The sequence below is a fragment of the Carassius auratus genome, chromosome 48, assembly GCF_003368295.1.
Source record: "Carassius auratus strain Wakin chromosome 48, ASM336829v1, whole genome shotgun sequence".
Classification (NCBI taxonomy): Eukaryota; Metazoa; Chordata; class Actinopteri; order Cypriniformes; family Cyprinidae; genus Carassius; species Carassius auratus.
Window position 1 is genome coordinate 9402816 of NC_039290.1, and position 27811 is coordinate 9430626.

Here is a 27811-nt window from a genome sequence, read left to right on the forward strand (position 1 = left end):
CACTGTGGTAGGATTAAACACGGCCATGTGCGAGCGTGACGCGTGACCCCGCCCCCAGCACAAGCCCCGCCCCCCGTCCAGTGGAACACCAGAATAAACTTCAGACTTTCAAACAAACACTCGCAGCCTGACACCTGTTCAGAGAGAGAGACGAAGCAGTCGAGCTCAGGAGAATATGATCCTACACATGAACATATGTGTCTCAACATTACACAGCAGGAATGCTGACAGACCGAAACAGAGTCACACACACACACACACACACACACACTCTTCAGTCCTTTACTTTCTGCTCCTGAAACACCGGACAAACACTCGCTCAGCAGGTGAGTATTTATTCTCTTACACTGTACTGTTATGACTGGAATAATACTGTATATATGCAGGTAGAGCTCAGACGAGTAACGCTGGAGAGTTCTCTCGAGGTTACAAACTAACGTGTGACGTTCAGTTCAAAGTTACAGTGTAAAACGTTACTTATACAGTGTTCATGGAACGTTTGTCTTCTGAAACGTTTAGGCTGGGGTTCTTTTTTAAATGTTACTAGTTTCAGAACGTTTAGAATATTAGCAAGTAACGTTACCATGAATAAAACCGATAAAATGTAACGTTCCCATAACGTTCATTCAAACAAATACAACTTTGCATTTTAATAATGTATTAATAAATGTTAAAATTAACACAAACTTCATTGCAATTTCTCAATGTTGTTAACAAATATAGCCAAATAATGAATGTTCACAGAATCACAAATGGAGTGTTATTGTAAAGAACCTTATTACTGTAAAAGATTTTGTGGCTCAACTAATTGAATAGTTTAATTTGCACTCCAGTATTGTTATAGTTAACTAAAACTATTAAAAATAATATTTGTTTATTGCAATAAAAGGTAAATTATTTCACATATCAATGTGAAGTTGTGATATTTAAACATATAATTGAATTTGAAAACTAAAACTGAAATGAATATAAAATAAATGTAAAAAAATAATACAAATGATAAAAGAATGACAACAATTTATAATTAAACTAAAATTAAAATGAAAACTTTAACTGTAAAAAAAGCTAGTTCAAAATATTCAAAGAAATTGAAAGTAAATTAAATACCTTAGTGTCTTAAAAACAAAACAAAATGTTACCTTTCAACTAAATGAAATAAAATAAGTACTAAAATTAATAAAACAAAAATTGAAATATAAAATAAAGCTAAATAGAAATATAAACTAAAACAGCACCTGAAATAAATAAACAATAATTTTTTTAAACAACAACAAAAAAAAACTAATAAAAATGGGAAAAAATTATTAAAACTAAAATGAAAACTGAAAATATAAAAACAAAAATGTATTCAAAATATTAATGAATAATAAAATCATGTATATAAATAATAATAAAATAACTGCTGTAGGCTCATGGATGCATGTGTGTTCATGTATTAACATGGTAATGTGAAGAGAGAGGTGATCTTGTGGCTTGAGTGTGTGTGTGTGTGTGTGTGTCTGTCTGTGTGTATCTGTGTGTATCTGTGTGACTGTGTGTGTGTATTTATAGTGTGTGGAGGTGAAGGGTTTTAGGCAGCTGCTAAACTCTACTCAAAACACACACACAACTCTGTATAGCTGTCTTTGTGAGAACATACAGTACATCTTTGTTGGACACGCACTGACACAATGCAATCTCTAGAGATCCTTGACCTAAACCTACCCATCAGAACTTAGTGCCTCACGCCAAACCATTATCCTAAACCTACCCTTTACCCAACTATAACCTGACCCCTAAAACAAGTCTTGACCTTAAACTGGCCTTTACAGGATCTCAGAAAGTGAAGACTGGCCAACATGTCCTCACTTTACAAGACTGTCCTCACTCCAATGGCCTTAACCTCAAAATGGCCCTCACAAATATAGCTGTACAAGTACAAACACACAAACACTTACACTTACACTTACACACACACACACACACACACGTTTGTTTTTGTGAAAAGTGTGTTCATCCCATAGGCGTAATGGTTTTTATTCTGTAGAAACTGTATATTCTATGTCCCTTCACCAACCCTACACCTAACCCTAACCCTCACAGGAAACTTTGTGCATTTTTACTTTCTCAAAAAACTCATTCTGTATGATTTATAAGTGTTTTGAAAAATGGGGACATGGGTTATGTGCTCATAAGTCACCCTCTCCTTGTAATACCTGTCATACCCATGTCATTATACAGAGTTGTGCCCTGATATGATACGAAAACAAGAGCACACACACTCCCTCATACTCACTCACTAACACACTCACTCACTCACACACACTCACTCACAATCACTCACTCACTCACTCCCTCACTCACACACACTCACTCACAATCACTCATTCACTCACTCATTCACTCACTCACACACACTCACTCACTAACACACTCACTCACACACTCACTCACAATCACTCACTCACACACTCACTCACTCCCTCACTCACACACACTCACTCACACACTCACTCACTCACTCACTCACTCACACACTTACACACTCACGTGCACACTCACTAACACAATCTAACTGACTCACACTCACTCACACACACTCACTCACACTCTCTCACTCACTAACACTCACTCAACCACTCACTCACACTCACTCACTCTCACTCATACTCACTTACTCACTCACTCAAACTCACTCACTCACACACTCACTCACACTCACTCACTAACACACTCACTCACACTCACTAACACACTCACTCACACTCACTCACTCACTCACAATCACTCACTCACACACTCACACTCACTCCCTCACACCCTCACACACTCACTCACTCAAACTCACTCACTCACACACTCACTCACACTCACTCCCTCACACACTCACTCACTCACTCACACACTCACTCACACACTCACACTCACTCCCTCACACACTCACTCACTCACACACTCACTCACTCACTCACTCACACACACTCACTCACAATCACTCACTCACACACTCACTCACTCACTCACTCACACACACTCACTCACAATCACTCACTCACACACTCACTCACTCACACACTCACACTCACTCCCTCACACACTCACTCACTCACTCACTCACTCACACACACTCACTCACTCACTCACACACACACACTCACTCACTCACTCACTCACTCACGTGCACACTCACTAACACAATTTCACTGACTCACACTCACTCACTCACTCACTCACACTCACACACACAAACAAACATTCACTCACTCTCTCTCTCTCACACACACACACTCACTCACACATGCGCTTTCTCTCTCTCTCTCTCTCTCTCTCTCTCTCACACTCCAGTTCTCGATCTGTTCCCGATGTAATTATGAATGAATTGACTCTGTGTTTCAGGTGCGATGTCTCAGAACAGACCTCATGGATCCAGATCAGATCCTCAGGATCAGCAGATGATTGAGTATCTCACACATCAGGTCCTGTTCCTGAAGGACAAAGCCAGTGAGACTCTCTCTCTCTCTCTCTTTCACACACACACACACACTCATTTATTAAAGTTTCCGAAGAGTCAAAAAGATTTTTCTAAGTGGTTTTACTCACCGTTCAGGTTAATACACGTCTCTTATTACACAACTCTTATTATACAGTAATTATTCCCTGACAAATAAATCTCTCTGTCCTCTATGTTAATATAGGAATTAATTTTTTAATTATTATTATTATTCAATTATTATTGACCCTGGTTTAATTAAGTTAGCTTGAGAAAGCCAACTTACTGATATTCTATTTAAACTTCTTCTTAGACTAAGGCCAAATCACAATTCTGCCACTTAGCCCTTCCACTTTCACCTTCCCCTCCGTTTCGCGCATTCACGTGAAGGGGTAGGGGTGTCTCAATTCTCTTTTGGTGGGAGGGGTAGGGGTAATCATGCTAGAAACATACTAGCGACATGCTAATCGTGGTAAAATCATGCTAGCAACATGCTAGTCAGATTGCTAGTCATGCTAGAAACATGCTAGCAAACATGTTAATCATACTAGAAAAATATTAGTTGCATGCTAATCATGCTAAAATCATGCTAATCATGCTAGCAACATGCTAGTCGAATGCTAGTCATGTTAGCAACATGTTAACAACATACTAATCATGCTAGTAAAATGTTAGGGACATGCTAGCTAACATGCTAATCATGCTAAAAACATGCCGGTAAAATGCTAATCATGGTAAAATCATACTAGCAACATGCTAGTTGCATGCTAATCATGCTAGAAACATGATAGCAACATGCTAATCATGCTAGAAACATGCTATCAAAATGCTAATCATGCTAGAAAAATGCTAGCAACATGCTAGTCGCATGCTAATCATGCTAGAAACATGCTAACAACATGCTAGTTGCATGGTAGTCATACTAGAAACATGCTAATAATGCTAACAACATGTTAGTCGCATGCTAATCACGCTAGAAACATGCTGGAGACATGCTAGTAACTTGTTAATCACGCTAACGACATGGGTAGTCACTTTGCTAATTATGCTAGCGACATGCTAGATACCTTGCTAATCATACTAAGTACATGCTAGTCACTTGTTAATCATGCTAGTAACATGCTAACAACTTTGCTAATCATGCTAATGACATGGTGGTCACTTGCTTGTAATGTTAGCAATATGTTAATCACTGTCTTTTTTAAACTTCTGAAACTTTTAAATCTTTTTAAACTTTTCACATTTTCAGACTTTCCAAACTTTTCAAACTTTCTAAACTTTTCAAACTTTCTGGTCAGTCTTTCTCAAGCCAACTTAAAGTTTGTCTTGACAAACTTTTTTTTAATCTAATTTTGTTTGTTATTGTTGATCTTAAAATTTGTATTTGTTTGATTTTAAGAGGTATTTATCATCTTTTATCATTTTATCTTTCTTACACGTTTACTTTGTGCTGATCTTGTATAGTTTCTGTGTTTGTTAGTGCTGCAGGCGTCTGTGAGGGAAGAGAAGAAACTGCTGGTCGAAAATGCCAAAATAAAGAAAGACATTGATGATCTAAAGAAGCTTTTGCATGAAACACAGAAGAGGAAAGCAGGTATTTAAAACACACACAAATGCATGAGAAACCCAATGTGCGATCCTTCAGACAGAAGCCGTGTGAGACACAGATATGCAGCAGCACATCCACTTGTGTGTGTTTCAGGAAAGCTGCATCAGGAGAGAGTTCTGGCGGCTGCGATCGCATCTAAAACAGCTCTTCTGGGGGAAAGGGCCGTTCCACCGGCTCCGGCCCCAGAGACCCGGTCAGAGACGAGCGCCGCACACACCAGACACGAGGGGAGACGCAGGAGAGAGAGGAGAGGTGAGCCGGAGAGACAAGAGAACAACAGCATATATGAGCATCAATTCATGTGAAATCATTACGGCTGAACATTCAAGAAATAATAGTTAAGTCCCTGGATGTGTTCCTGTAGCTCAAAGATCATAGCACTCACACCACCGAGATCATAGGTTCGATTCCCAGGGAATGCATGAACTGATCAATGCATACCTTGAAATTCAGTGCAAGTTGCTTTGGATAAAAGCATCTTCCAAATGCATAAATCAATTGTGTATTTATATCTATGTATATAATATTTGAAGTGTATCTGTGAAATTTGAGAATATTTTTGACAGAGAATAAAAATTTTATTTTCTCTTTGTAAAACAAATATTTTAAATATAAGATTATAAACAAAATTAATACACCGTAAAATCCTTTCGTACTTATGAAAGGCGTACATTTCCGTCACATATATATATGGATTGGACAGGATTGTATTTACTAACCCATAAAGTACCACATTACAGTAAGTTTGGCATTATATGGTTATAATTTGAATGTAAACATTATTCATGAATCATATTTGTATTCAGAGATTTGTGCATCTGTGTTTGTGTCTCAGGTTTGGATGTTGCGTGTCTGAACAGTTCTGGTTCTGCCTGCGCTCTGATGCGAGAGCAAAAACCCGACGTGTCCCGTCTGGACCTGAGGGTCGGCCGGATCCTGGACGTACGGAAACATCCAGATTCAGCATCACTGCACGTCCAGGAGGTGGAGCTGGGAGAACCCGCCCCCAGAACCGTGGTCAGCGGACTGACCAATCACATGCCTCCAGAACAGGTTAGCCACGCCCCTCAATGACATCACAGAGTTCCAAATCAACTCCAAGATCTTTTTCATCTCCAAAGAACCATATGTGTACTCAAAAGTCTTCAGTGTCACATGATCTTCAGAAATCATGAAAATATGATGATTTACTGCTCAAGAAACATTTCTGATTATTATCAGTGTTGAACACAGTTGTGCTGCACAATATTTTTGTGGAAACTGTGATTTGTTTTATTTTTCAGGATTCACAGATGAATAGAAAGTTCAAAAGAACCGCGTTTATTTAAAATAGAAATCTACTGCAACATTATAAATCTCTTTACTGTCACTTTTGATCAATTTAATGTTTCCTTGAGGAATTTCTTTGATAAAACCATCATATTAACGCCGTGTGTTTGTGTGTGTGCAGCTGGTGGGGTGTCTGGTGGTGTTTCTGTGTAACGTGAGGCCAGTCAAGGTTCGAGGCGTTCAGTCGCAGGCCCGCCTCCTCTGCGCTGTCAATCAAGAGAGAATGGAACCCTTAGCTCCGCCCACCTCCGCTCAGCCTGGAGACAGAGTCACGTTCCAGAATTACCCTGGTAAGAGACGCTCACCAGAACATCTGAGTCATTTGTCGGCTTGTAACGGATTGTGTTTGATGTGGCAGGTGAACCTGAGAAAGAGCTGAATCCCAAACAGCGGATCTGGGAGCGTTTACAGCACGACCTGTGCACAGATGCCAAGGGCGTGGCCACATATAAGGGCGTGGCCTTTGAGGTCCGTGGGAAGGGCCTCTGTCGGGCCCCAAGTGTCAGCAACGGCGAGATCAAATAACAGTCAAGCTTAATTTATGTGTGACATCGAAATCTCAGAAATAAATTATTAAATGCTACCAAAGGCCTCAGTGTTCTGCATAAACAAAGCAGCAGAAAAACCAGACGGGTTATTAGTCAGAAAGAGCTGAGACTCACAGTACCAAGGAAACCAAAGCCTTTCAAGACTGATGACATAATAGAGTTGAAGCAGGTTTGAGCACCCTCTGCTGACCAACAGCAGATAAAACACTCAGAAACAGGCTGACATTACTCATAACTTGTAAATAACATGTCTGCATCATCATCATCCTCCAGCAAACTAAAGCTGATTTATGAGTCGACAGGTAATTAAACACTGTGGACACTTAGTACCAATGATCAAGACCGCATAAAATATAAATAGAATTAACTCAAATAGTACTCAAAACAGAATATTCTGGATTGCATTATATATAATATTAGGAAAAATAAATAAATATAATAAATAGTATTTAATACAAATAACAAATTAATACAATTAATATGTACTATGATTTCTGAGTACAAGAAAACATGTTATATAGAGAGGTTTTAGATTTTATATCATAATAATATATTATTATTTAGTAATATCCTGGGGTCGGTATTGCATAACACGTTTGTGACGTGTATCCGCTCTGACTCGACGCCTCCCGCAGTGGGCGTGTCTCTGAGCGCATGTGGGCGTGACCGCAGGTGAGGGCGGAGACTAAAGCCCCTTCACCCAAGCACATCGTTTTAGTCTTCCTTCTGTTAAACAGGTAAATCTTCTGCTTTACATCTATCTTTTATTTCTGTACTCATGCATGTAGTTTGACATATCAACGTTGTTTTACGCACATGGTGGGAAGATTTCAACTTTTAGCAGGTAAATAAAGCGTTTCTTTCTCTTTTGCGTATGAACCTACTTGAGTTGAGTTACATGATTAGAAAATAAATAAATGAATGATAATAAATTGCTTCTTATCTAGAAAGCATTTCGGGCACATCAGGAGCGTTTTTGACGTCGTCTACGTTTTGAGGCGCGTTCTCGGTGATTGTGTTTATTTCGGGATCTTGAGATGGTTTTACCGGCAGCCGCGCGCGGATCGATCAGTATTCCATTATGACCCGGATGGTCCAGGATCTTTTTATATGCTCCGATGATGCTACTGAAAGTCTCGGGGGCGCGCACAGGTGAGAGGCAGCTCAGCAATGCTGTCCGGTAAAACTCAAGCACTGTCAAACATTTACACACAGTGAGTCAAACATCCCGTGACTTTCACAAGAACGCACTGATATAAACTATCATCCCAGCTGACAAAATATGATCAATATTTTCGCTGACGTTCGCATTAATTCATAAAAACATGACGTTATTTCCATGGTGATGCGATTCAATTCCGTCATTTCAAACTTTGAATGTACTCAAGAACAAAAGGTAACATTTAAAATATGTTGATTAAAAGACGTCTTTTTGACGTCTGCACGACGTATTTTTTGAATGCTATAGTAGAGATCGTTTCCTATCAGATGTCAAATAGACGTTTAGAAGATGTCTTTAAGATGATTTAGAATGAATGAAAAACAGACGTCTGTCAGATGTTTGCACAAGGCAGATTTACAGACGTATCTGTGAAGTATCTTTGAAAGAATCTTGCTAGACCACTTAACGAAAGTTCCCTGTAATACGATGCTTTTTCTGCATGCACCGTGGCAAAACGGCGGTATTCATTGAAATAACACGGTATTTGCATATGGTAATGTTTCAGTACTGTGCTATTCAAACATACCGTGGTTTTAGCATCTAATACCAGCATTCTGTAGACAAATACTGATGTGCCTTTACAGGTAGCACAGGTACATCTATAAAAGATCTTTTCATCCGCTGTGTACAAACATCTGATAGACGTCAGTTTTACATTCGTTCTAAATCATCTTAAAGACATCTTCTAAACGTCTATTTGACATCTGATAGGAAACGTATAGCAGATGAGCAAACTCTCTAAAAAATATGTCTTGTAGATGTAATACAGACATCAAATAGACGTCTCTGAGAAGGATGAGTGCTATCAGGGTATTCATACAAATAAATACATATATAGCAAATCATTCTGCCAGTCCAGTATTTCACATGAGAATGACACAAACTGGTCTGACGGCTGTAGGGTCAGCAGAGAAATGAATGAGCGAGGTGTAACAAACATATCTGTGTGTTACAGGTTTCAGGGTGTGTCAGACACACACATTCACATTGAAACGCCTGTTCTGGTGAGGCGTAAACTGAACAAACACACACATTCATGCTAAACTGCCTAAAGGTTTATGGCCTGAAGTTAATAAACACACCTACCTGTAGATGCATGTGCATGCATGCGATTATTCACACATGCAAAGACTGTAATCCACATCTACAACTGGAAGCACAGAGAGACTGCATATATATATATATATATATGATTTGTTGTTCTGTAAATGTGTTTGTTGAGAGGCAAAGGATTTATCCTTCAGTGCTTTAACTAATGCCTTGTTTGTTTGTACATTTTTAAGCATTCAATTTAAAAAAGTATATTTACCAACACATCTAATTTTTCTACTGAAATCTTTGCTAAATATGTTATCGAAAATGGCAAATAACAGTGTTGAGACAATAACCAAACTGAGTTAAACATGTAACATAAATTGAGATCACGTGACAATAGTTTTCAATGTTTACAAGACAAAAATACAGGAAAAAATTTAATATAGTGAAATATTATGGTGTAAAATAACATTTTTCTATTTTAATATACATTAAAATTTAATTTATTTCTGTCCCAGACAGCAACGTAGTGTCGGCCCAGATCCGGCCCACATCTGGCCCGCATGAAATCCATGTGGGCCGAATCTGGACCGAAACTGCTCGCTGTCAGGGGTTATGCTCCGCTGTATTTTCAGCATCATTCCTCCAGTCTTCAGTGTCACATGATCTTCAGAAATCAAGAAAATATGATGATTTATATCAGAATTTAGGGCTGGGCGATATGGCTTAAAAAAAAAATCTCCGATTTTTTCACACCAAACCCGATTTTCATTTCATTTAATAAAATTTTTTTTTCTATTTAAAAACAAACTACAACCGACAAAAAAAATTGCTCAAAACAAATGTACTCTTTGTTTTGTTCTGATTTTCTCTTATGTAGTTTAATCTAAATGTCCCCTTTGTGCATAAGTGTAACAGGAAACAAGCCTCAAAACATGCTTGTAAACAAGATGGCAGGCACTACCATTGTAAACAGTGAAAATGTAGCTTATCAGTTTTCTAATAACTTACAGTGACACAATGCACCTTCAAAATAAATTAAAATATAAATAAAAAATAAAATTGTGTGTCCCTCTTTGATAAAACACTTTTGGTTAAATAAATGTAACAAAAATGACAAAATTAGATCTAGTACTTGTCACAGTGGTATTCATAAAGTGCTAACAAAACTTTAAACTCATTAGCGTTAGCATTACAGAAAGGCCTGATTTACGCACTGTTACAACAGTCATTGGGTCTCATTCACCAATTTTTGCGTAAAATTTTCTTATTTATACACACATTTGAACTTCTCACGAGAACTTTCCGCCTAATTCACAACACGTTCGTACGCACATGAGCTTGTTCTTAAACTCGTTCTTCTGTTAGTGAATTTGGAGTCTTCTAAATGAGCGCCCGCATGCACAAGGTCAGTAATTAGCATAATTCACGCCCAAACCAGCTCAACAAGATGAGACACATTAATCACCGTTTATATAAGGATAGATCAGGTGATTGTTGTATATATATATATATAAATTGGAACTGTAATTATAATTTATCAATAACATCTAATTATATAGGGTTCTTAACACATGCTTATAAGGCCCCGGTTTTACACATGATTAGTGTGTACGTGTGGTATAAGTTGTTCTTGAATCTTTTCGTACATTTAGAATAAATTTTAGTAAGAAAGTTTTTGATGAATCATGATTTATTCGTGAAAACGTCCGTACGAACATTTCACGCAAAAATCTTTGCCTACGCATATTTAGTGAATGAGACCCATTGTTTTTTTTGTTTTTTTTTTTGACATTTGAGTTCATGATTTTAATGTTGTTGTTTTTTGTGGCACACTAAAGACTAATGACAGACTGTTGATCTTTGAATAATCTCATCTGGTCACCCTAAGGCTAGTGAAGTATAACCACACTTTTCGCAGATCTCACAGACAAACGACTTAATATGATCACACATTAGAAATGTTTAGAGGTGTAACGGTTCACAAAATTCACGGTTCGGTTCGATACGATACACTGATGTCGCGGTTCGGTTCGGTTAGGTACGTTTTAGATACAGCAAAATGTAAAAACATCTCAACTTTTCAGAATGCCGCAAGCGCACCGCGGGTCATGTGACAAGAACTAACCAATCAGCTTCATCCTTTCCCGTAACAACGTTGAAAGCTCAGCCAAGATGAAGGAACAGCTGATCATAGTTGTATATGGATTGCCATTTTGAAATAAATTTAGTAGCAGAGCTACTGCAAGCGATGTTTAGAGCTGCAAATCCATTTATACTTTGCTGAAATTTACACATCTTCATGGAGAGAGCACGTCATGGTTGCTTAGCAAAGACCGACGCCTCATGAGCGCTTCTGCCCGAGCGCTTTGGAAAGGAGGAGAAAGCGGCGCGACTAGCGTTTTCCACGCGTTTGCTTGTTGCAAAATGGCCAATGCATTTAACAGACCAGAAATAGAGGATCCTCCAATAACCAACAGGTCTGGTGTTTGGGTACACTTTGGATTCCCTGTAAGCTATAATGGTGTACCGGTGTCTAAATGCTGCGGGGATAGTTTGTTGCTCGTTTGTTTCTTCTTTTTTTTTGTCTTTTCCCAGATACTGACACAATAAGATGATGTCGGTGTAAATGAGTTGACATGTTTCAAGTATTCCCGCTGGTGTACCCTATTGTCATGTAGCAGATGCGACATACCGTTGTTTTTTTATCCACCACTCTCTTGCCATCACCATTATAGCTTAAAGGGAATCCAAAGTGCACCCAAACACCAGACCTGTTGGTTATTGGAGGATCTTATATTTCTGGTCTGTTAAACGCATTGGCCATTTTGCAATGAGCCTTCAGCGCGTGCTGAGTGAGCGAGCGCCTGACTGAGTAGCCTAACATAGACATATAACTATAAGTTGGTGTTTTTTTCTTCTTCGGGAGTGTCAGGGGCGTTGCCTGTTACGTCGTTTGGGTTATTGGGCTACCTTGTTGAACGCATATCATTATATTTCTCTTTTTTTTTTCAAATATAATTAATTAGTCCAACGAACAGTTCGGTATACATAATGCGTACCGCGTTCCGAACCGAAAGCCATGGTTCAATACGAATACGCCTATCGTTACACCCCTAGAAATGTTTGTTGCCCAGTTTAATACCGGGTTTCGGTACCCATCCCTACTGTTTAAGATGCTGGAATAAATGCTGCTACCTTTTGTCGCAACGGCTTTTAAACACTTTGCAATGTGGCGTTATTTGTTCTGTGTCTGACACTAAAAAAGCAAACCAATTCCAAACAACGGATGAAACGGTGCCTTTCTTTGGAACGAGCTCTGCGCTGTTAACTGTCATGTTGTCTGTGTGCGGCTGTAAGGAGAGCGGGGGGAGGGCGAGCCCACTCTGAACTACGGAAGCCAAAGGGGAGAGCCGGTGGTGGAAGTTAAAGAGAAAACCGATTTTCATTAAAAACAAATCGCCCTTAACGTCAAAATTCGAGTTAATCGATAAAATCGATTTATCGCCCAGCCCTATCAGAATTATAAACAGTTAATATTTTTTTGGAAGCTGTGATGCTTTTTTCAGATACTTTGATGAATAAAAAGTTATAAAGAAGATAATTTATTAAAAATAGAAATCTTTTCTAACAATATACACTACCGTTCAATAGTTTGGGGTCAGTACATTTCTTTTCTTTCTTTTAATTGTTGAAAGAAATGAAAACTTTTAAATGTGTTAAAATGATAAGAAGTGATATAAAAGATTAATATTTTGAATAAATGCTGTTCTTTAAAAAAAAATATTCATCAAAGAATCCTGAAAAAAGCATCTCAGTTTCCAAACAAATATTTGTCAGCACAACTGTTGATAATTCTAATAATAAATCATCATATTAGATTCATTTCTGAAGATCATGTGACACTTTATTCTGGAGTAACGATGATGGAAATACAGCTGCACATCACAGAAATAAATTACAATTATATAGAATATTAAAATAGAAACCATTATTTTATTTTGTAATAACATTTTACAGTTTTTTGCTGTATTTTTGATAAAATAAATGCAGCATTGATAAGCAGAAGAGACATTACAAGTCTAACTGATCCCAAACTTTTGTATGGTAGTATGCGTGTATTGTATCTTTAATAATTGATATTTCACAATTAATGTTACATGAACTATTAAATATTGTGTTAAATTTTGTTTTAGTGTATGAGTGATGGCAGCATCTCATCTTTTGGACGAACAAGAAGATGACACACCCAACGGTGGCTACCATATGATGGTGACGATAGAGGATGGGTCACGCCCCCAGACCACGCCCACTGGCCGGCCACACCCCTCTCCGGTCACTTCCAGTGGCGATCAGGTTGACGACAGCAAGTCGACACGTTTGGCGAGAGGTTTCAGTAAAGCCTTGCGTAAAAACCAGGATTACATCCGCATCCCGGTCTCAAGGTCCATCGACTCCCTGCTGCCGGCGGAATGGTGGAAGACGGGAATCGCCTTCATCTGGGCCGCATTTAACCTCGTCCTCACTACGGTCATGATCACCGTCGTCCACGAGAGAGTCCCGGACAAGTCCATCAGCCCGCCATTACCGGACAAATTCTTCGATTATGTGCCGCGTTTTGAGTGGGCTTTTTCCGTCACCGAGGTGAACGGGATGATCCTGGTGGCTCTGTGGTTCATCCAGTGGCTCTTCCTCAAGCACAGGTGAGCATTTAGTGAGACTCCAACCCTGATAGCAAACGTACATCTCCCCAGTTTCGGCCCAGAACCGGTCCACATCTGGCCTGCGTGAAATCCATGTGGACCAGATCTGGGCTGAAACGGCTTGCTGTCTGCGTCAGAGACGTCTATTTTATGTCTGAATTAAATCTGGAAGAAGTGTTTGCTCATCTGCTATACATCTACAAGACGTTTACTATCTGGTGTCAAATAGACGTTTAGAAGATGTCTTTAAGATGTTTATGATTTAAAACCAGACGTCAATCAAACGTTTGCACAAAGCAGATGCTTTCCAGATCTTTATCAGACGTCTTGCAGATGTACTTGTGCTATCTGGGAACTAGGGATGCATGATTAATTGAAATAAAACTTGAATCATGATGGCTTAGTGCAAGTATCAACTTAAGTAAAGTAGTTTATTTCCAGAATGAAAATTTGTCATAATTTACTCACCCTCCACTTGTTCCAAAAAAAATCTTGGTATCTGAACAGTTGATGAGCTGGATTGACTTAAATAGTATTTTTATTAACTTTTTCCTACTGAACTGTTCAGATACTAACATTTCAGTGCGTCATTGTGTTCATTTACACTTGAGCAGCTCATGATGCAGTGCTTTTAGTATCTCTCTTCACAGTAAATGCTGCTTTACATAGTCCAGTATAATGTGCATTTAGAAACGTAACATTCACCAAACATCTTCACAAACCTTTAATAAGATGAACTTATAAACTGGATGTTGTCAACAAAAAAGAGGTTTAAGGGCTCCTTAAGGTTTAAAATAAAAGCTTGATAGTTTAATGTATGGAAATAAAGATATTAAAGACCATTAAAGCCATAAATATTTGTGTAATTTACTTTAAATACAATTCTTAAATGCTTTTTTTAATTGAAATTATACAATAGTAATATTCTTATTTTATTTGATATTTTTATTATTCCTTTATATTCTTAATGTTTTTGAAAATAAGTCTCTTCTGCTTACCAAAGCTGCATTTCATTTGATAAAAAAAACGTATTAGATTGTGGAATATGATTGCAATTCAAAATAACTGTATTATGTGTGAATATGTAATTTATTTATTTGATGCAGAGCTGAATTCTCAGCATCACTACTACAAAAATATTGTGCAGCACAACTGTTTCCGACATTGATAATAATCAGAAATGTTTCTTGAGCAGTAAATCATCACATTATTCTGATTTCTGAAGATCATGTGACACTGAAGACTGCAGGAATGATGCTGAAAATACATCACAGAAATACATTACTTTAAAATAGAAAACAGTTATTTTAAACTGTAATGATATTTAAAAATATTACTGTATTTTTTAATACAAATACAAATAAATTAATTCATCCTGTTCACAAAAATTTAGCAGTTTTTCAGTCAGTCAGATCAATCACAATTGGTACAAGTTAAGTAAAAAGCTTTACAGTTGCAAACATGAACTCATTATACTCACTCAATCCCATGATTCCTCCGTCTCCCGTTGTTTTGACAGAGCCATCGTGGGCCGAAGGTTTTTCTTCCTGCAGGGAATGTTGTATTTGTACCGTATGGTGACCATGTACATCACAACTCTTCCTGTTCCCAGCATGCACATGCACTGCGCCCCGAAGGTGAGTGCCGCTCAATCAACACTAACACACACGAATGAGTGAACTATCATGCAGTGTGTGAATAAACCTCATGAAATACTGCTTTAAAGCATCTTATACAAGTTTAGTTCATTCAAAATGAATGCAATCAAACTCAAACTCAAAGTCAAAGTCCCCTTTATTTATATAGCGCTTTAAACAAAATACATTGCGTCAAAGCAACTGAACAACATTCATTTGGAAAACAGTGTCTCAATAATGCAAAATGATAGTTAAAGGCAGTTCATCATTGCAAATGAATGCACAGACACTATTTAAACTGAACAGTTTTGACATTTTGAGATGTTACTGCATGGTTAATGCAGTTTTGGTCATGGTTAAGGTTTTTTTTTTTGCTTGCAATGCTGAATTGCAGCATGCATTCACGGGAAGCTTTGGTGTTTTATATCTTGCTTCTCTTGTGATTGGTCTGCTTCTGTCTGTAGCTCTACGGTGATTCTCAGGGCAAGATCAAGCGTGTTTTGCAGCTGGTGTCTGGAGGAGGTTTGTCCATCACTGGCTCTCATCTCATGTGCGGTGACTTCCTGTACAGCGGCCACACGGTCATGCTGACCCTCACCTTCCTCTTCATCCAGGAATGTGAGTATGAGGAAACCATGATCATCATTTCTATCGGCTCTCAGTCCACTTGTATTCACACTGTTAAGGATTGGTTCTGTTTTGTGTTGTAGACTCGCCCCGCTCGCTGCTGTGGCGTTGCTATCACGTGATCTGCTGGTTCCTAAGCGCAATGGGTGTGATCTTTATCCTGATAGCGCATGAGCATTACAGCCTGGACGTAGTGGTGGCGTATTTCATCACCTCACGCCTCTTCTACTGGTACCACACCATGGCCAACAACCGGGTAAAAGCTTTTAAAAAACTGCTGGAAAATTGCTTGATTTTAACTCAGAATTGTGAGATTCTGATAGGATTCAAAATTCTAATAAGAAAAGTTGGAACTGTGAGATGAGTCGCATCTTTTGACTTCAAGTATTTTTGGCATTTTGTTTCTCTATACGTCATCTTTGAAGCTGCTTAAACAATAGCTAACAATTGATTTTCTTACTAAGTTTGAACAAAAGATAAACCTCATGAATTCTACTTTGATTAAATGTTGTGGATTGCTCTCCTGATTTGTAGACCTTGAGAGGATCTCCTCACAACTATCTGAGCCGGATTTGGTGGAACCGTGTGTTTAACTTCCTGGAGAAGAACGTTAAGACGACGGTTCCCTGCTCGTTCTCGTGGCCGCTGTTGCCTCCATCTGCCGTCTTCAAGAACCCGTGCAAGAGCTACTCAATAGTGCAGAGCGCACAAGATTAATGACACCACAAACACTACGCCTGCAAATCAAGATCCTGTTTACTTGAGCACAGCTTTTTACATGCTTTGAAGAATATGTTTTTGTGCGGTTCCTGATGAACGTAGACACATGCTGCCATGTTCCTTATAGTATTGTTTTCACACTGTACTTAAGACATAATTCAAATGTTTATTCGTATTTCTCCGTGAAGGATTTTGAAATGTGTATTGTTCACAATTGTATAGTTTGTATTTTAATTTATTTGTTCTGTACCTTGTGAAAGAAATGTATTTGTTTAATGAATGTCAGAAAATAAATACTATTTTATTCAATTTTATACAAATGTGATTTTACGGTTTTGTGCATATTGTTGACTGATATAAAAACTACAAAAATGACTGAATAAGTTGCTTTGTGACTGACAGCGTGTGTGGATGGGTTTCCAAAAGAAATGGTAAAGATGTATATGGAAAATGGGAATTTTAAATAGTCATAAAAAACACAATACTTTACCCCATTAAAAAAAACTGCATGCTAGTTTTTGACGTATAGCAGATGATAAAACACAAAAAAATACATCTTGCAGTCTCTGTGATTGTGCCATCAATGTTCTCCATTATTTCCCCATTGTTAAAATTGAATCTTTTTCGTTCTAGTTGAACATGATGACATTTTTATTTACGTCTGAAGGGTCTCCATCAAAGATTTCGACCAGTTTCCAAGTTTTAAACAGCCTTTCCTAGTATATACTGAAAACCTTTTTGGAGGTTGGTTATTACTTGACGCAAACGCGTGGTTAATTCAGATATTTATCCGCATTTCTTGAGGTGATTATTTATTCAGACGGGAAGATTCACGAGCCTTCATTGTCGAAAATCGAGTAAATCTCGAAACGGAGTAGTTCAGCTCTGATGTTGATTCAGTAACCGCTGAAGAATTCATTCAGGGATTCGTTAATCTGATTCAAACCAGGAACGTGAGTGAAAATGAATCACAACCAGACGCTGTTCAAATGAGTCAAATTGGTGAATCGAACAGTTCAGACTGGAAAATTACTTTTATAAATCAGCCATATATTTTTCTTTTTAATGTTGTGGTGCCGCCGGGGAGTACGCAACAAACTGCTAAGAAGAGTTAAAAACCAGTGCATCGATAACCGCTAACGCGATTGAAATCCAGTCTGTATGTGTAATATGATTAAGACAATTAAAGTTTTTAAAGACGTTCATTTCTGAGAGGAATCGGAGAAAACTTACAGTGCGCTGCGCGGAGCTCCGCGACCGTTGGCTGACGTTCCGTTATTGCCATGGCAACTGTGGATTTGTGACGTGGCGATGACGTCACAGAGCATAGTATATAAATTGATGCGAGTCAGTAGAAACGACAGAGAGCTTTGGAGAGTTTGAGGGTGATTTTACTGCTATAGACGAGAGCCAGTCCTTATTGAGTCTTTATATACAGTTTATAGACACAGTTTAAACAGACAGTTTGATTACTGTACAGTGTTAAGTACAGATTATTGATCTGTCAGTCTCCGAACACCACACAATGTCCACAGAGGTCAGAGAGGTGCTTCTGGAGGTTTACCTCAACGGTGCCTTCTACTGCAGGGAAAGTTACTGGGCATCAGATGATAAAGATGTGCAGCTGGAGTTTGAGATCACCAATGCCATCTATGACCTTCTCGGCTGCAGCGCATCTCAAGAGATAGATGTGCAGCTGGAGTTTGAGACGGACGATCACGTCTCAGTCGGTCACTGCAGTCCAGGAGAGATGCACATGGAGCTGGAGACTGATGAGAATCAGAACATCTCAGTCTGTGAAGTGAAAGACTTGCAGCTGGAGATGAACAGGAACGTCAGCGTCTCAGAGCTGAAGAAGCCTGCGCTGGTGTCTGAAGATCTGAGAGACCCAGCAGGACCTTCAGTGGAAGACAGCGGTGTTCAGGAGAACAGCCCGACAGGTGAAGACATATATTTATATGTCTTAATCATGTTTATTTGTGTGGTTAGAGATGTTTCTGATAATGTATTTATGTTAGGTTGAAAAAGACGTAATACTGTTTTCCTATTATTCGTCCACTTCTTCTGACACCCTGATTTTCCAAGAGTAAAATATCTTTGAACTTTCAAGTTACGACTATCGAATTTGGCAGGGACCTTCAGGCTGATCTGATTTTGTTTCTATATCTTTCTATCTATCTATTCGTTAAAAATGGTTGGATACATGCCATCAACAGCTAGCAGAGGACTCATAGCTGTTTGTAAATGTCTAATTGGTTTTTGATGTGGTTTCTAAGCAGTCAGATGAGGCCTAATGGGGTTTAAAGTATGATTTAGAGTTTCTCTGAATTATCGGAATAAAAATCTAAACCTCATGCTTTAATTTTAATTTGTCAGACAATGGTTTGATCAAGTTTGTCATCAAACTTTACTTAACTTGTTTGTTTTCCTCTTTTTATTTTATTTTTTAGAAAGCACTGCTGGGTGGATGTTCAAGAAAATAAGTGCAGTCTTCCAGCAATTGACTGCAATCTTCCAGACAAATGCACTGAATGCTGTTGGGAAACCTGAAGTGGATCTTCTTGATCCAGAGGAATCATTTGGTCCAGATCCCAGCATTCCTGATCCAGAACCTAAAGTGGATCTTGTTGATCCAGAGGAATCATTTGGTCCAGATCCCAGCATTTCCAAGCAAGAACCTGAAGTGAATCTGGTCGATACCGAGCAGTCATGTATCCCAGAACCTGAAATGGATCTTCTTGATTCAGAGGAATCATGTCTCCCAGATCCCAGCATTCCCGAGCCAGAACCTGAAATGAATCTGGTCGATATTGAACAATCGTGTGTCCCAGATCCCAGCGCTCCTGGTCCAGGACCTGAAGTGGATCTTGTTGATCCAGAGGAATCCTGTGCACCTGGTCCAAGCGTTCCCGAGCCAGAACCTGAAGTGACATCAGAGCATTTAAGTTTGGAAAACTGCATCCGTCTTAATGTGTCCAAGCTGGAGGATCGTTTGAGGGAATGTACAGTGTCCAAGACTCCTGTCACTGAGGTCTGGCCCAGGGTCTTCATTGGAAATGAGTAAGTAGTCTACTAATAAATACAGTGCATTGAAATAATAATGCATTGCAGGAGAAACAAAGACAATGATATATTTTCTCATTGATTTACAAGTGCTGTCATTTCATTATAAATCGAAAGACCAACCTAAGATGTTGTGTTTTGTGCAGAGAGACTGCATGGGACCGAGATCAACTGAAGGAGATGGGAATTACTCATATCCTTAATGCTGCAGCGCCAAAAAAGGACCTGAAGTTCTTGTTGGGAATGGCAAGCGAGAAAGACCTTCTAGGAACGGTCAACACAGGGTCCAGATATTACAGAGGCATGAACATGACTTACTGTGGCCTGCCTTCGTTCAGACACTGGGCCAATATCAGCAAATACTTCTTGCCAGCAGCCAAATTTATCCATAAGGCCTTGAGGAACCCAAGGAGTAAGAGCTGACACACGCACACACACACACACACACACACTCAATTCTCATCTTTTATCAAGTGTTCTACAGTCTGGGAATGGGTTTTCTGACCATCGTTCTGTTTTTCTCTCCTCAGGTAAGGTGTTGATTCACTGCACACAGGGTCTTAGCCACTCGGCGACTCTGTTTCTGGCTTATCTGATGATCTGCCATGACATGATGGTGGAGGAGGCCATTGATCATGTCATAAAAGTGAGATGCATCAAGCCCTATTTCGGCCATCTGAAGCACCTGGCGTTCCTCAATGCCGACCTTGTGCTGCAGCGAAATCTAAAGCTACAGGGGGGAAAAACAGACAAAAAGATGAACAAATGGCAGGTTAAAACAAAATAGAACACAGATTTGAAAAATGGTGCAGAGATTAAAAAAGAAAAAACTAGAATAATTTGAAATGTATAATTGAATATTAAATGTATTAAAAAATGAGAAAAAAGAGGTTGTTGTAAGTGTGTCTGATTTCTGAATTCCCTCATCTCTACAAACAAATACCAAGCTTGAGTAGAAAATAAAACATGCTTTGAACAACGAAACATACCATTACATAGGCATTTCTCTCCACTGTAAATATACTGTAAATATATTTGTGCAATTCTTATACGTGTATATGCAGTGTTTCTTTATTTATTACTGATGGTGTATGCCATATACAGCGTTCTTAAATCATGTTTTTCAGTCAGTCAGATCAATCACAATTGGTACAAGTTAAGTAAAATGCTTTACCGTTGCAAACATAAACTCATTATACTCACTCAATCCCATGATTCCTCCTTCTCCCGTTGTTTTGACAGAGCCATCGTGGGTCGAAGGTTTTTCTTCCTGCAGGGAATGTTGTATTTGTACCGTATGGTGACCATGTACATCACAACTCTTCCTGTTCCCAGCATGCACATGCACTGCGCCCCGAAGGTGAGTGCCGCTCAATCAACACTAACACACACGAATGAGTGAACTAACATGCAGTGTGTGAATAAACCTCATGGAATACTGCTTTAAAGCATCTTAATACAAGCATAGTTCATTCAAAATGAATGCAATCAAACTCAGTTCAGTGTCAGATTTTATTACTTCACTGTAAGTCTGCAACATTATGGTTCTTTTCATCAATATTGGCTGATGTTTTGACATTTTGAGCATTACAGCCTGGACGTAGTGGTGGAGTATTTCATCACCTCACGTCTCTTCTACTGGTACCACACCATGGCCAACAACCGGGTAAAAGCTTTTAAAAAACTGCTTTGTTTAACTTCCATTCCATATTCTTGCATGGAAACTCATGTGGAAGATTGCAGATTTCCTGAGAGTCAGGTGTGTGATGACACGATTCATAATAAATATTCACTTATGTTAAAAATCTGTGAACAATCTTAATGGTGCAGGTCAAACTGACCCTAACTGGATTCTATAGTCTAAAAACACACTATGGAAGCTTGTTTACACCATGCAAAAAAAAAAAAAAAAGAAAGATTAAATAAAGTTAACATTATTAACAGCAATTATTATATGATGCAGTCACACTTGTAGCAATATTTGTTAGTTCTGTTGTTGATTCAGGGTTAGCATCATCTGAGGTCCTCTGAGGGTCAGCATCATCTCTTCTCAGGTGTTCTGGATCCAGACTGGAGCTTGTGAAAATCCTAGTTACCACGGGATGAAGATCCCAGCAGAAACAGAGAAACACATAGAGACATCATTAGCATAGCTGCTGATCCAACAAAGTAAAATTAGTTTAACTCAAGCTAAAGAAGAAGAATGCACATTTGATCAGATGCAACTACACTCACAATTTAAGAGATACATTATTCAAATGCTTGGCGAAAGAGATGTGTTTTTAATCTAGATTTAAACAGAGAGAGTGTGTCTGAACCCCGAACATTATCAGGAAGGCTATTCCAGAGTTTGGGAGCCAAATGTGAGAAAGCTCTACCTCCTTTAGTGGACTTTGCTATCCTAGGAACGACCAAAAGTCCAGCGTTTTGTGACCTTAGGGTGCGTGATGGGTTGTAGCGTGGTAGAAGGCTAGTTAGGTACGCAGGAGTTAAACCATTTAGGGCCTTATAGGTAAGTAATGATAATTTGTAACTGATACGGAACTTAATAGGTAGCCAGTGCAGAGACTGTAAAATTGGGGTAATCTGATCATATTTTCTTGACCTGGTTAGGACTCTAGCTGTCATTTTGGACGACCTGTAGCTTGTTTATTGACGAAGCAGGACAACCACCTAGAAGTGCATTACAATAGTCCATTCTAGAGGTCATGAATGCATGAACTAGCTTTTCTGCATCAGAAACAGATAACGTGTTCGTAGCTTGGCAATGTTTCTAAGATGGAAGAATGCAGTTTTTGTAACACTGGAAATATGATTTTCAAAATACAAATTGCTGTCTAATATAACACCCAGATTTCTGACTGTAGAGGAAGTAACAGTACATCCGTCTAGTTGCAGATTGTAATCTACAAGATTCTGTGTAATGTCAATTAATTAATCAAATAAAAAAAAAATGGAGTATTATTTTTTTTTTTTGAATATTCGAGGAATAAAGTCAGAATTTTTGAAATTTCCATTAAAAAATTTATTCTATGGCAAATCAAGATCCTGTTTACTTGAGCACAGCTTTTTACATGCTTTGAAGAATATGTTTTTGTGCGGTTCCTGATGAACGTAGACACATGCTGCCATGTTCCTTATAGTATTGTTTTCACACTGTACTTAAGACATAATTCAAATGTTTATTCGTATTTCTCAGTGAAGGATTTTGAAATGTGTATTGTTCACAATTGTATAGTTTGTATTTTAATTTATTTGTTCTGTACCTTGTGAAAGAAATGTATTTGTTTAATGAATGTCAGAAAATAAATACTATTTTGTTCAATTTTATACAAATGTGATTTTACGGTTTTGTGCATATTGTTGACTGATATAAAAATTACAAAAATGACTGAATAAGTTGCTTTGTAACTGACAGCGTGTGTGGATGGGTTTCCAAAGTAATGGTAAAGATGTATATGGAAAATGGGAATTTTAAATAGTCATAAAAAACACAATACTTTACCCTATTAAAAAAAACTGCATATGCTAGTTTTTGACGTATAGCAGATGATAAAACACAAAAAATACATCTTGCAGTCTCTGTGATTGTGCCATCAATGTTCTCCATTATTTCCCCATTGTTAAAATTGAATCTTTTTCATTCTAGTTGAACATGATGACATTTTTATTTACGTCTGAAGGGTCTCCATCAAAGATTTTGACCAGTGTCAAGTTTTAAACAGCCTTTCCTAGTATATACTGAAAACTTTTTTGGAGGTTGATTAATTACTTGACGCAAACGCGTGGTTCATTCAGATATTTATCCGCATTTCTTGAGGTGATTATTTATTCAGACGGGAAGATTCACGAGCCTTCATTGTCGAAAATCGAGTAAATCTCGAAACGGAGTAGTTCAGCTCTGATGTTGATTCAGTAACCGCTGAAGAATTCATTCAGGGATTCGTTAATCTGATTCAAACCAGGAACGTGAGTGAAAATGAATCACGACCAGACGCTGTTCAAATGAGTCAAATTGGTGAATCGAACAGTTCAGACTGGAAAATTACTTTCATAAATCAGGCATATATTTTTCTTTTTAATGTTGTGGTGCCGCCGGGGAGTACGCAACAAACTGCTAAGAAGAGTTAAAAACCAGTGCATCGATAACCGCTAACGCGATTGAAATCCAGTCTGTATGTGTAATATGATTAAGACAATTAAAGTTTTTAAAGACGTTCATTTCTGAGAGGAATCGGAGAAAACTTACAGTGCGCTGCGCGGAGCTCCGCGACCGTTAGCTGACGTTCCGTTATTGCCATGGCAACTGTGGATTTGTGACGTGGCGATGACGTCACAGAGCATAGTAATATAAAAAAGAGAGCTTTGGAGAGTTTGAGGGTGATTTTACTGCTATAGACGAGAGCCAGTCCTTATTGAGTCTCTAGATACAGTTTATAGACACAGTTTAAACAGACAGTTTGATTACTGTACAGTGTTAAGTACAGATTATTGATCTGTCAGTCTCCGAACACCACACAATGTCCACAGAGGTCAGAGAGGTGCTTCTGGAGGTTTACCTCAACGGTGCCTTCTACTGCAGGGAAAGTTACTGGGCATCAGATGATAAAGATGTGCAGCTGGAGTTTGAGATCACCAATGCCATCTATGACCTTCTCGGCTGCAGCGCATCTCAAGAGATAGATGTGCAGCTGGAGTTTGAGACGGACGATCACGTCTCAGTCGGTCACTGCAGTCCAGGAGAGATGCACATGGAGCTGGAGACTGATGAGAATCAGAACATCTCAGTCTGTGAAGTGAAAGACTTGCAGCTGGAGATGAACAGGAACGTCAGCGTCTCAGAGCTGAAGAAGCCTGCGCTGGTGTCTGAAGATCTGAGAGACCCAGCAGGACCTTCAGTGGAAGACAGCGGTGTTCAGGAGAACAGCCCGACAGGTGAAGACATACATTTATATGTCTTAATCATGTTTATTTGTGTTGTTAGAGATGTCTCTGATAGTGTATTATTATGTTAGGTTGAAAAAGACGTAATACTGTTTTCCTATTATTCGTCCACTTCTTCTGACACCCTGATTTTCCAAGAGTAAAATATCTTTGAACTTTCAAGTTACGACTATCAAATTTGGCAGGGACCTTCAGGCTGATCTGATTTTGTTTCTATATCTTTCTATCTATCTATTCGTTAAAAATGGTTGGATACATGCCATCAACAGCTAGCAGAGGACTCATAGTTGTTTGTAAATGTCTAATTGGTTTTTGATGTGGTTTCTAAGCAGTCAGATGAGGTCTAATGGGGTTTAGAGTATGATTTAGAGTTTCTCTGAATTATCGGAATAAAAATCTAAACCTCATGCTTTAATTTTAATTTGTCAGACAATGGTTTGATCAAGTTTGTCATCAAACTTTACTTACCTTGTTTGTTTTCCTCTTTTTATTTTCTTTAGAAAGCACTGCTGGGTGGATGTTCAAGAAAATAAGTGCAGTCTTCCAGCAATTGACTGCAATCTTCCAGACAAATGCACTGAATGCTGTTGGGGAACCTGAAGTGGATCTTCTTGATCCAGAGGAATCATTTGGTCCAGATCCCAGCATTTCCAAGCAAGAACCTGAAGTGAATCTGGTCGATATCGAACAACAGTGTGTCCCAGATCCCAGCGTTCCTGATCCAGAACCCGAAGTTGATCTTCTTGATACAGAGAAATCATTTGGTCCAGATCCCAGCATTCCTGATCCAGAACCTAAAGTGGATCTTGTTGATCCAGAGGAATCATTTGGTCCAGATCCCAGCATTTCCAAGCAAGAACCTGAAGTGAATCTGGTCGATACCGAGCAGTCATGTATCCCAGAACCTGAAATGGATCTTCTTGATTCAGAGGAATCATGTCTCCCAGATCCCAGCATTCCCGAGCCAGAACCTGAAATGAATCTGGTCGATATTGAACAATCGTGTGTCCCAGATCCCAGCGCTCCTGGTCCAGGACCTGAAGTGGATCTTGTTGATCCAGAGGAATCCTGTGCACCTGGTCCAAGCGTTCCCGAGCCAGAACCTGAAGTGACATCAGAGCATTTAAGTTTGGAAAACTGCATCCGTCTTAATGTGTCCAAGCTGGAGGATCGTTTGAGGGAATGTACACTGTCCAAGACTCCTGTCACTGAGGTCTGGCCCAGGGTCTTCATTGGAAATGAGTAAGTAGTCTACTAATAAATACAGTGCATTGAAATAATAATGCATTGCAGGAGTAACAAAGACAATGATATATTTTCTCATTGATTTACAAGTTTTGTAATTTCATTATAAATCGAAAGACCAACCTAAGATGTTGTGTTTTTGTGCAGAGAGACTGCATGGGACCGCAATAAACTGAAGGAGATGGGAATTACTCATATCCTTAATGCTGCAGCGCCAAAAAAGGACCTGAAGTTCTTGTTGGGAATGGCAAGCGAGAAAGACCTACTAGGAACGGTCAACACAGGGTCCAGATATTACAGAGGCATGAACATGACTTACTGTGGCCTGCCTTCGTTCAGACACTGGGCCAATATCAGCAAGTACTTCTTGCCAGCAGCCAAATTTATCCATAAGGCTTTGAGGAACCCAACGAGTAAGAGCTGACACACACACACACACACACACACACACACACACACACACACTCAATTCTCATCTTTTATCAAGTGTTCTACAGTCTGGGAATGGGTTTTCTGACCATCGTTCTGTTTTTCTCTCCTCAGGTAAGGTGTTGATTCACTGCACACAGGGTCTTAGCCACTCGGCGACTCTGTTTCTGGCTTATCTGATGATCTGCCATGACATGATGGTGGAGGAGGCCATTGATCATGTCATAAAAGTGAGATGCATCAAGCCCTATTTCGGCCATCTGAAGCACCTGGCGTTCCTCAATGCCGACCTTGTGCTGCAGCGAAATCTAAAGCTACAGGGGGGAAAATCAGACAAAAAGATGAACAAATGGCAGGTTAAGACAAAATAGAACACAGATTTAAAAAATGGTGCAGAGATTAAAAAAGAAAAAACTAGAATAATTTTAAATGTATTATTGAATATTAAATGTATTAAAAAGAGGTTGTTGTAAGTGTGGGTGATTTCTGAATTCCCTCATCTCTACAAACAAATACCAAGCTTTGTAGAAAATAAAACATGCTTTGAACAACGAAACATACCTTTACATAGGCATTTCTCTCCACTGTAAATATACTGTAAATATATTTTTGCAATTCTTATATATGTGTATATGCAGTGTTTCTTGAAATTATTGAAATAGTCACAGATCCCCTTAAGTTCTTGTTTGTGTGCTTGTGTTCCAAAACATTCTGGCAAGGTTCTCTTCGCTCAACATTATGTCTTCCTGTATCACAGTGTTCTTTAAAGTTATCTTTACTTTAGTGAAAATGTCAAAGCCTTTTTCTGAAAGAGAAGTGACTTATACTCAGTTACCATGGTAACATGCTCTATGAACCCAACCTGTTCTTTGTTAAACCCAGAGTTTATTTCCATCTTTCCATCCCTTTTTAAAGCATAAGTGATGTTTAAATCATTCATTCATGCTGCAGAAATGCTTTCCTTACTTTACTTTACTTTCTAACATTTAGAAATAGTGTTTTCATAACTTAATGGGTACGTTGGCAAAACATTCTCAGAACATATTCAGAATCTTTGTACAACGAAACACACCATTACACAAGCAATTTTCTCCACTGTAAATATCCTGTAAATATATTTTTGCAATTCTTATACATGTGTATATGCAGTGTTTCTTTATTTATTACTTATGGTGCATGTCATATACAGCGTTCTTAAATCATGTTAAATCAGTGTTATTCAACAGCGTCC

General features: G+C 38.7%; 3 protein-coding genes across 8 annotated transcripts; all 3 read left to right on the forward strand.

The window, feature by feature from the left end:
• Nucleotides 1-123: 123 nt before the first annotated feature.
• Nucleotides 124-6995, forward strand: LOC113065790 (aminoacyl tRNA synthase complex-interacting multifunctional protein 1). Its single transcript, XM_026237313.1, has 7 exons — nt 124-326; nt 3376-3480; nt 4950-5063; nt 5172-5330; nt 5914-6131; nt 6529-6697; nt 6766-6995. The coding sequence occupies exons 1-7, from the start codon at nt 176-178 to the stop codon at nt 6930-6932; spliced, it is 1083 nt and encodes a 360-aa protein (XP_026093098.1). The 5' UTR covers nt 124-175; the 3' UTR covers nt 6933-6995.
• A 627-nt stretch (nt 6996-7622) lies between these two features.
• LOC113065791 (phosphatidylcholine:ceramide cholinephosphotransferase 2-like) lies at nt 7623-23299 on the forward strand. 6 transcript variants are annotated; one of them, XM_026237316.1, is made up of 7 exons: nt 7676-7692; nt 7783-7799; nt 13409-13915; nt 15435-15552; nt 16017-16170; nt 16263-16435; nt 16714-16896. In XM_026237316.1, exons 3-7 carry the CDS (start codon nt 13419-13421, stop codon nt 16894-16896), a joined length of 1125 nt encoding a protein of 374 aa, XP_026093101.1. In that variant the 5' UTR covers nt 7676-7692; nt 7783-7799; nt 13409-13418. The 6 variants fall into 6 exon arrangements, with proteins under 6 accessions (XP_026093100.1, XP_026093101.1, XP_026093099.1 ...); XM_026237317.1 differs by lacking the exon at nt 7676-7692 and adding an exon at nt 9133-9181 and having other exon boundaries at nt 7730-7799; XM_026237315.1 differs by lacking the exon at nt 7783-7799 and having other exon boundaries at nt 7623-7692.
• On the forward strand, nt 18264-26951 carry LOC113065309 (uncharacterized). Its single transcript, XM_026236541.1, has 10 exons — nt 18264-18839; nt 19350-19959; nt 20109-20374; nt 20493-20747; nt 21090-21322; nt 21556-21628; nt 24445-24897; nt 25407-26148; nt 26299-26564; nt 26695-26951. The coding sequence occupies exons 1-10, from the start codon at nt 18425-18427 to the stop codon at nt 26949-26951; spliced, it is 3570 nt and encodes a 1189-aa protein (XP_026092326.1). The 5' UTR covers nt 18264-18424.
• The last annotated feature ends 860 nt before the right edge of the window (nt 26952-27811 follow it).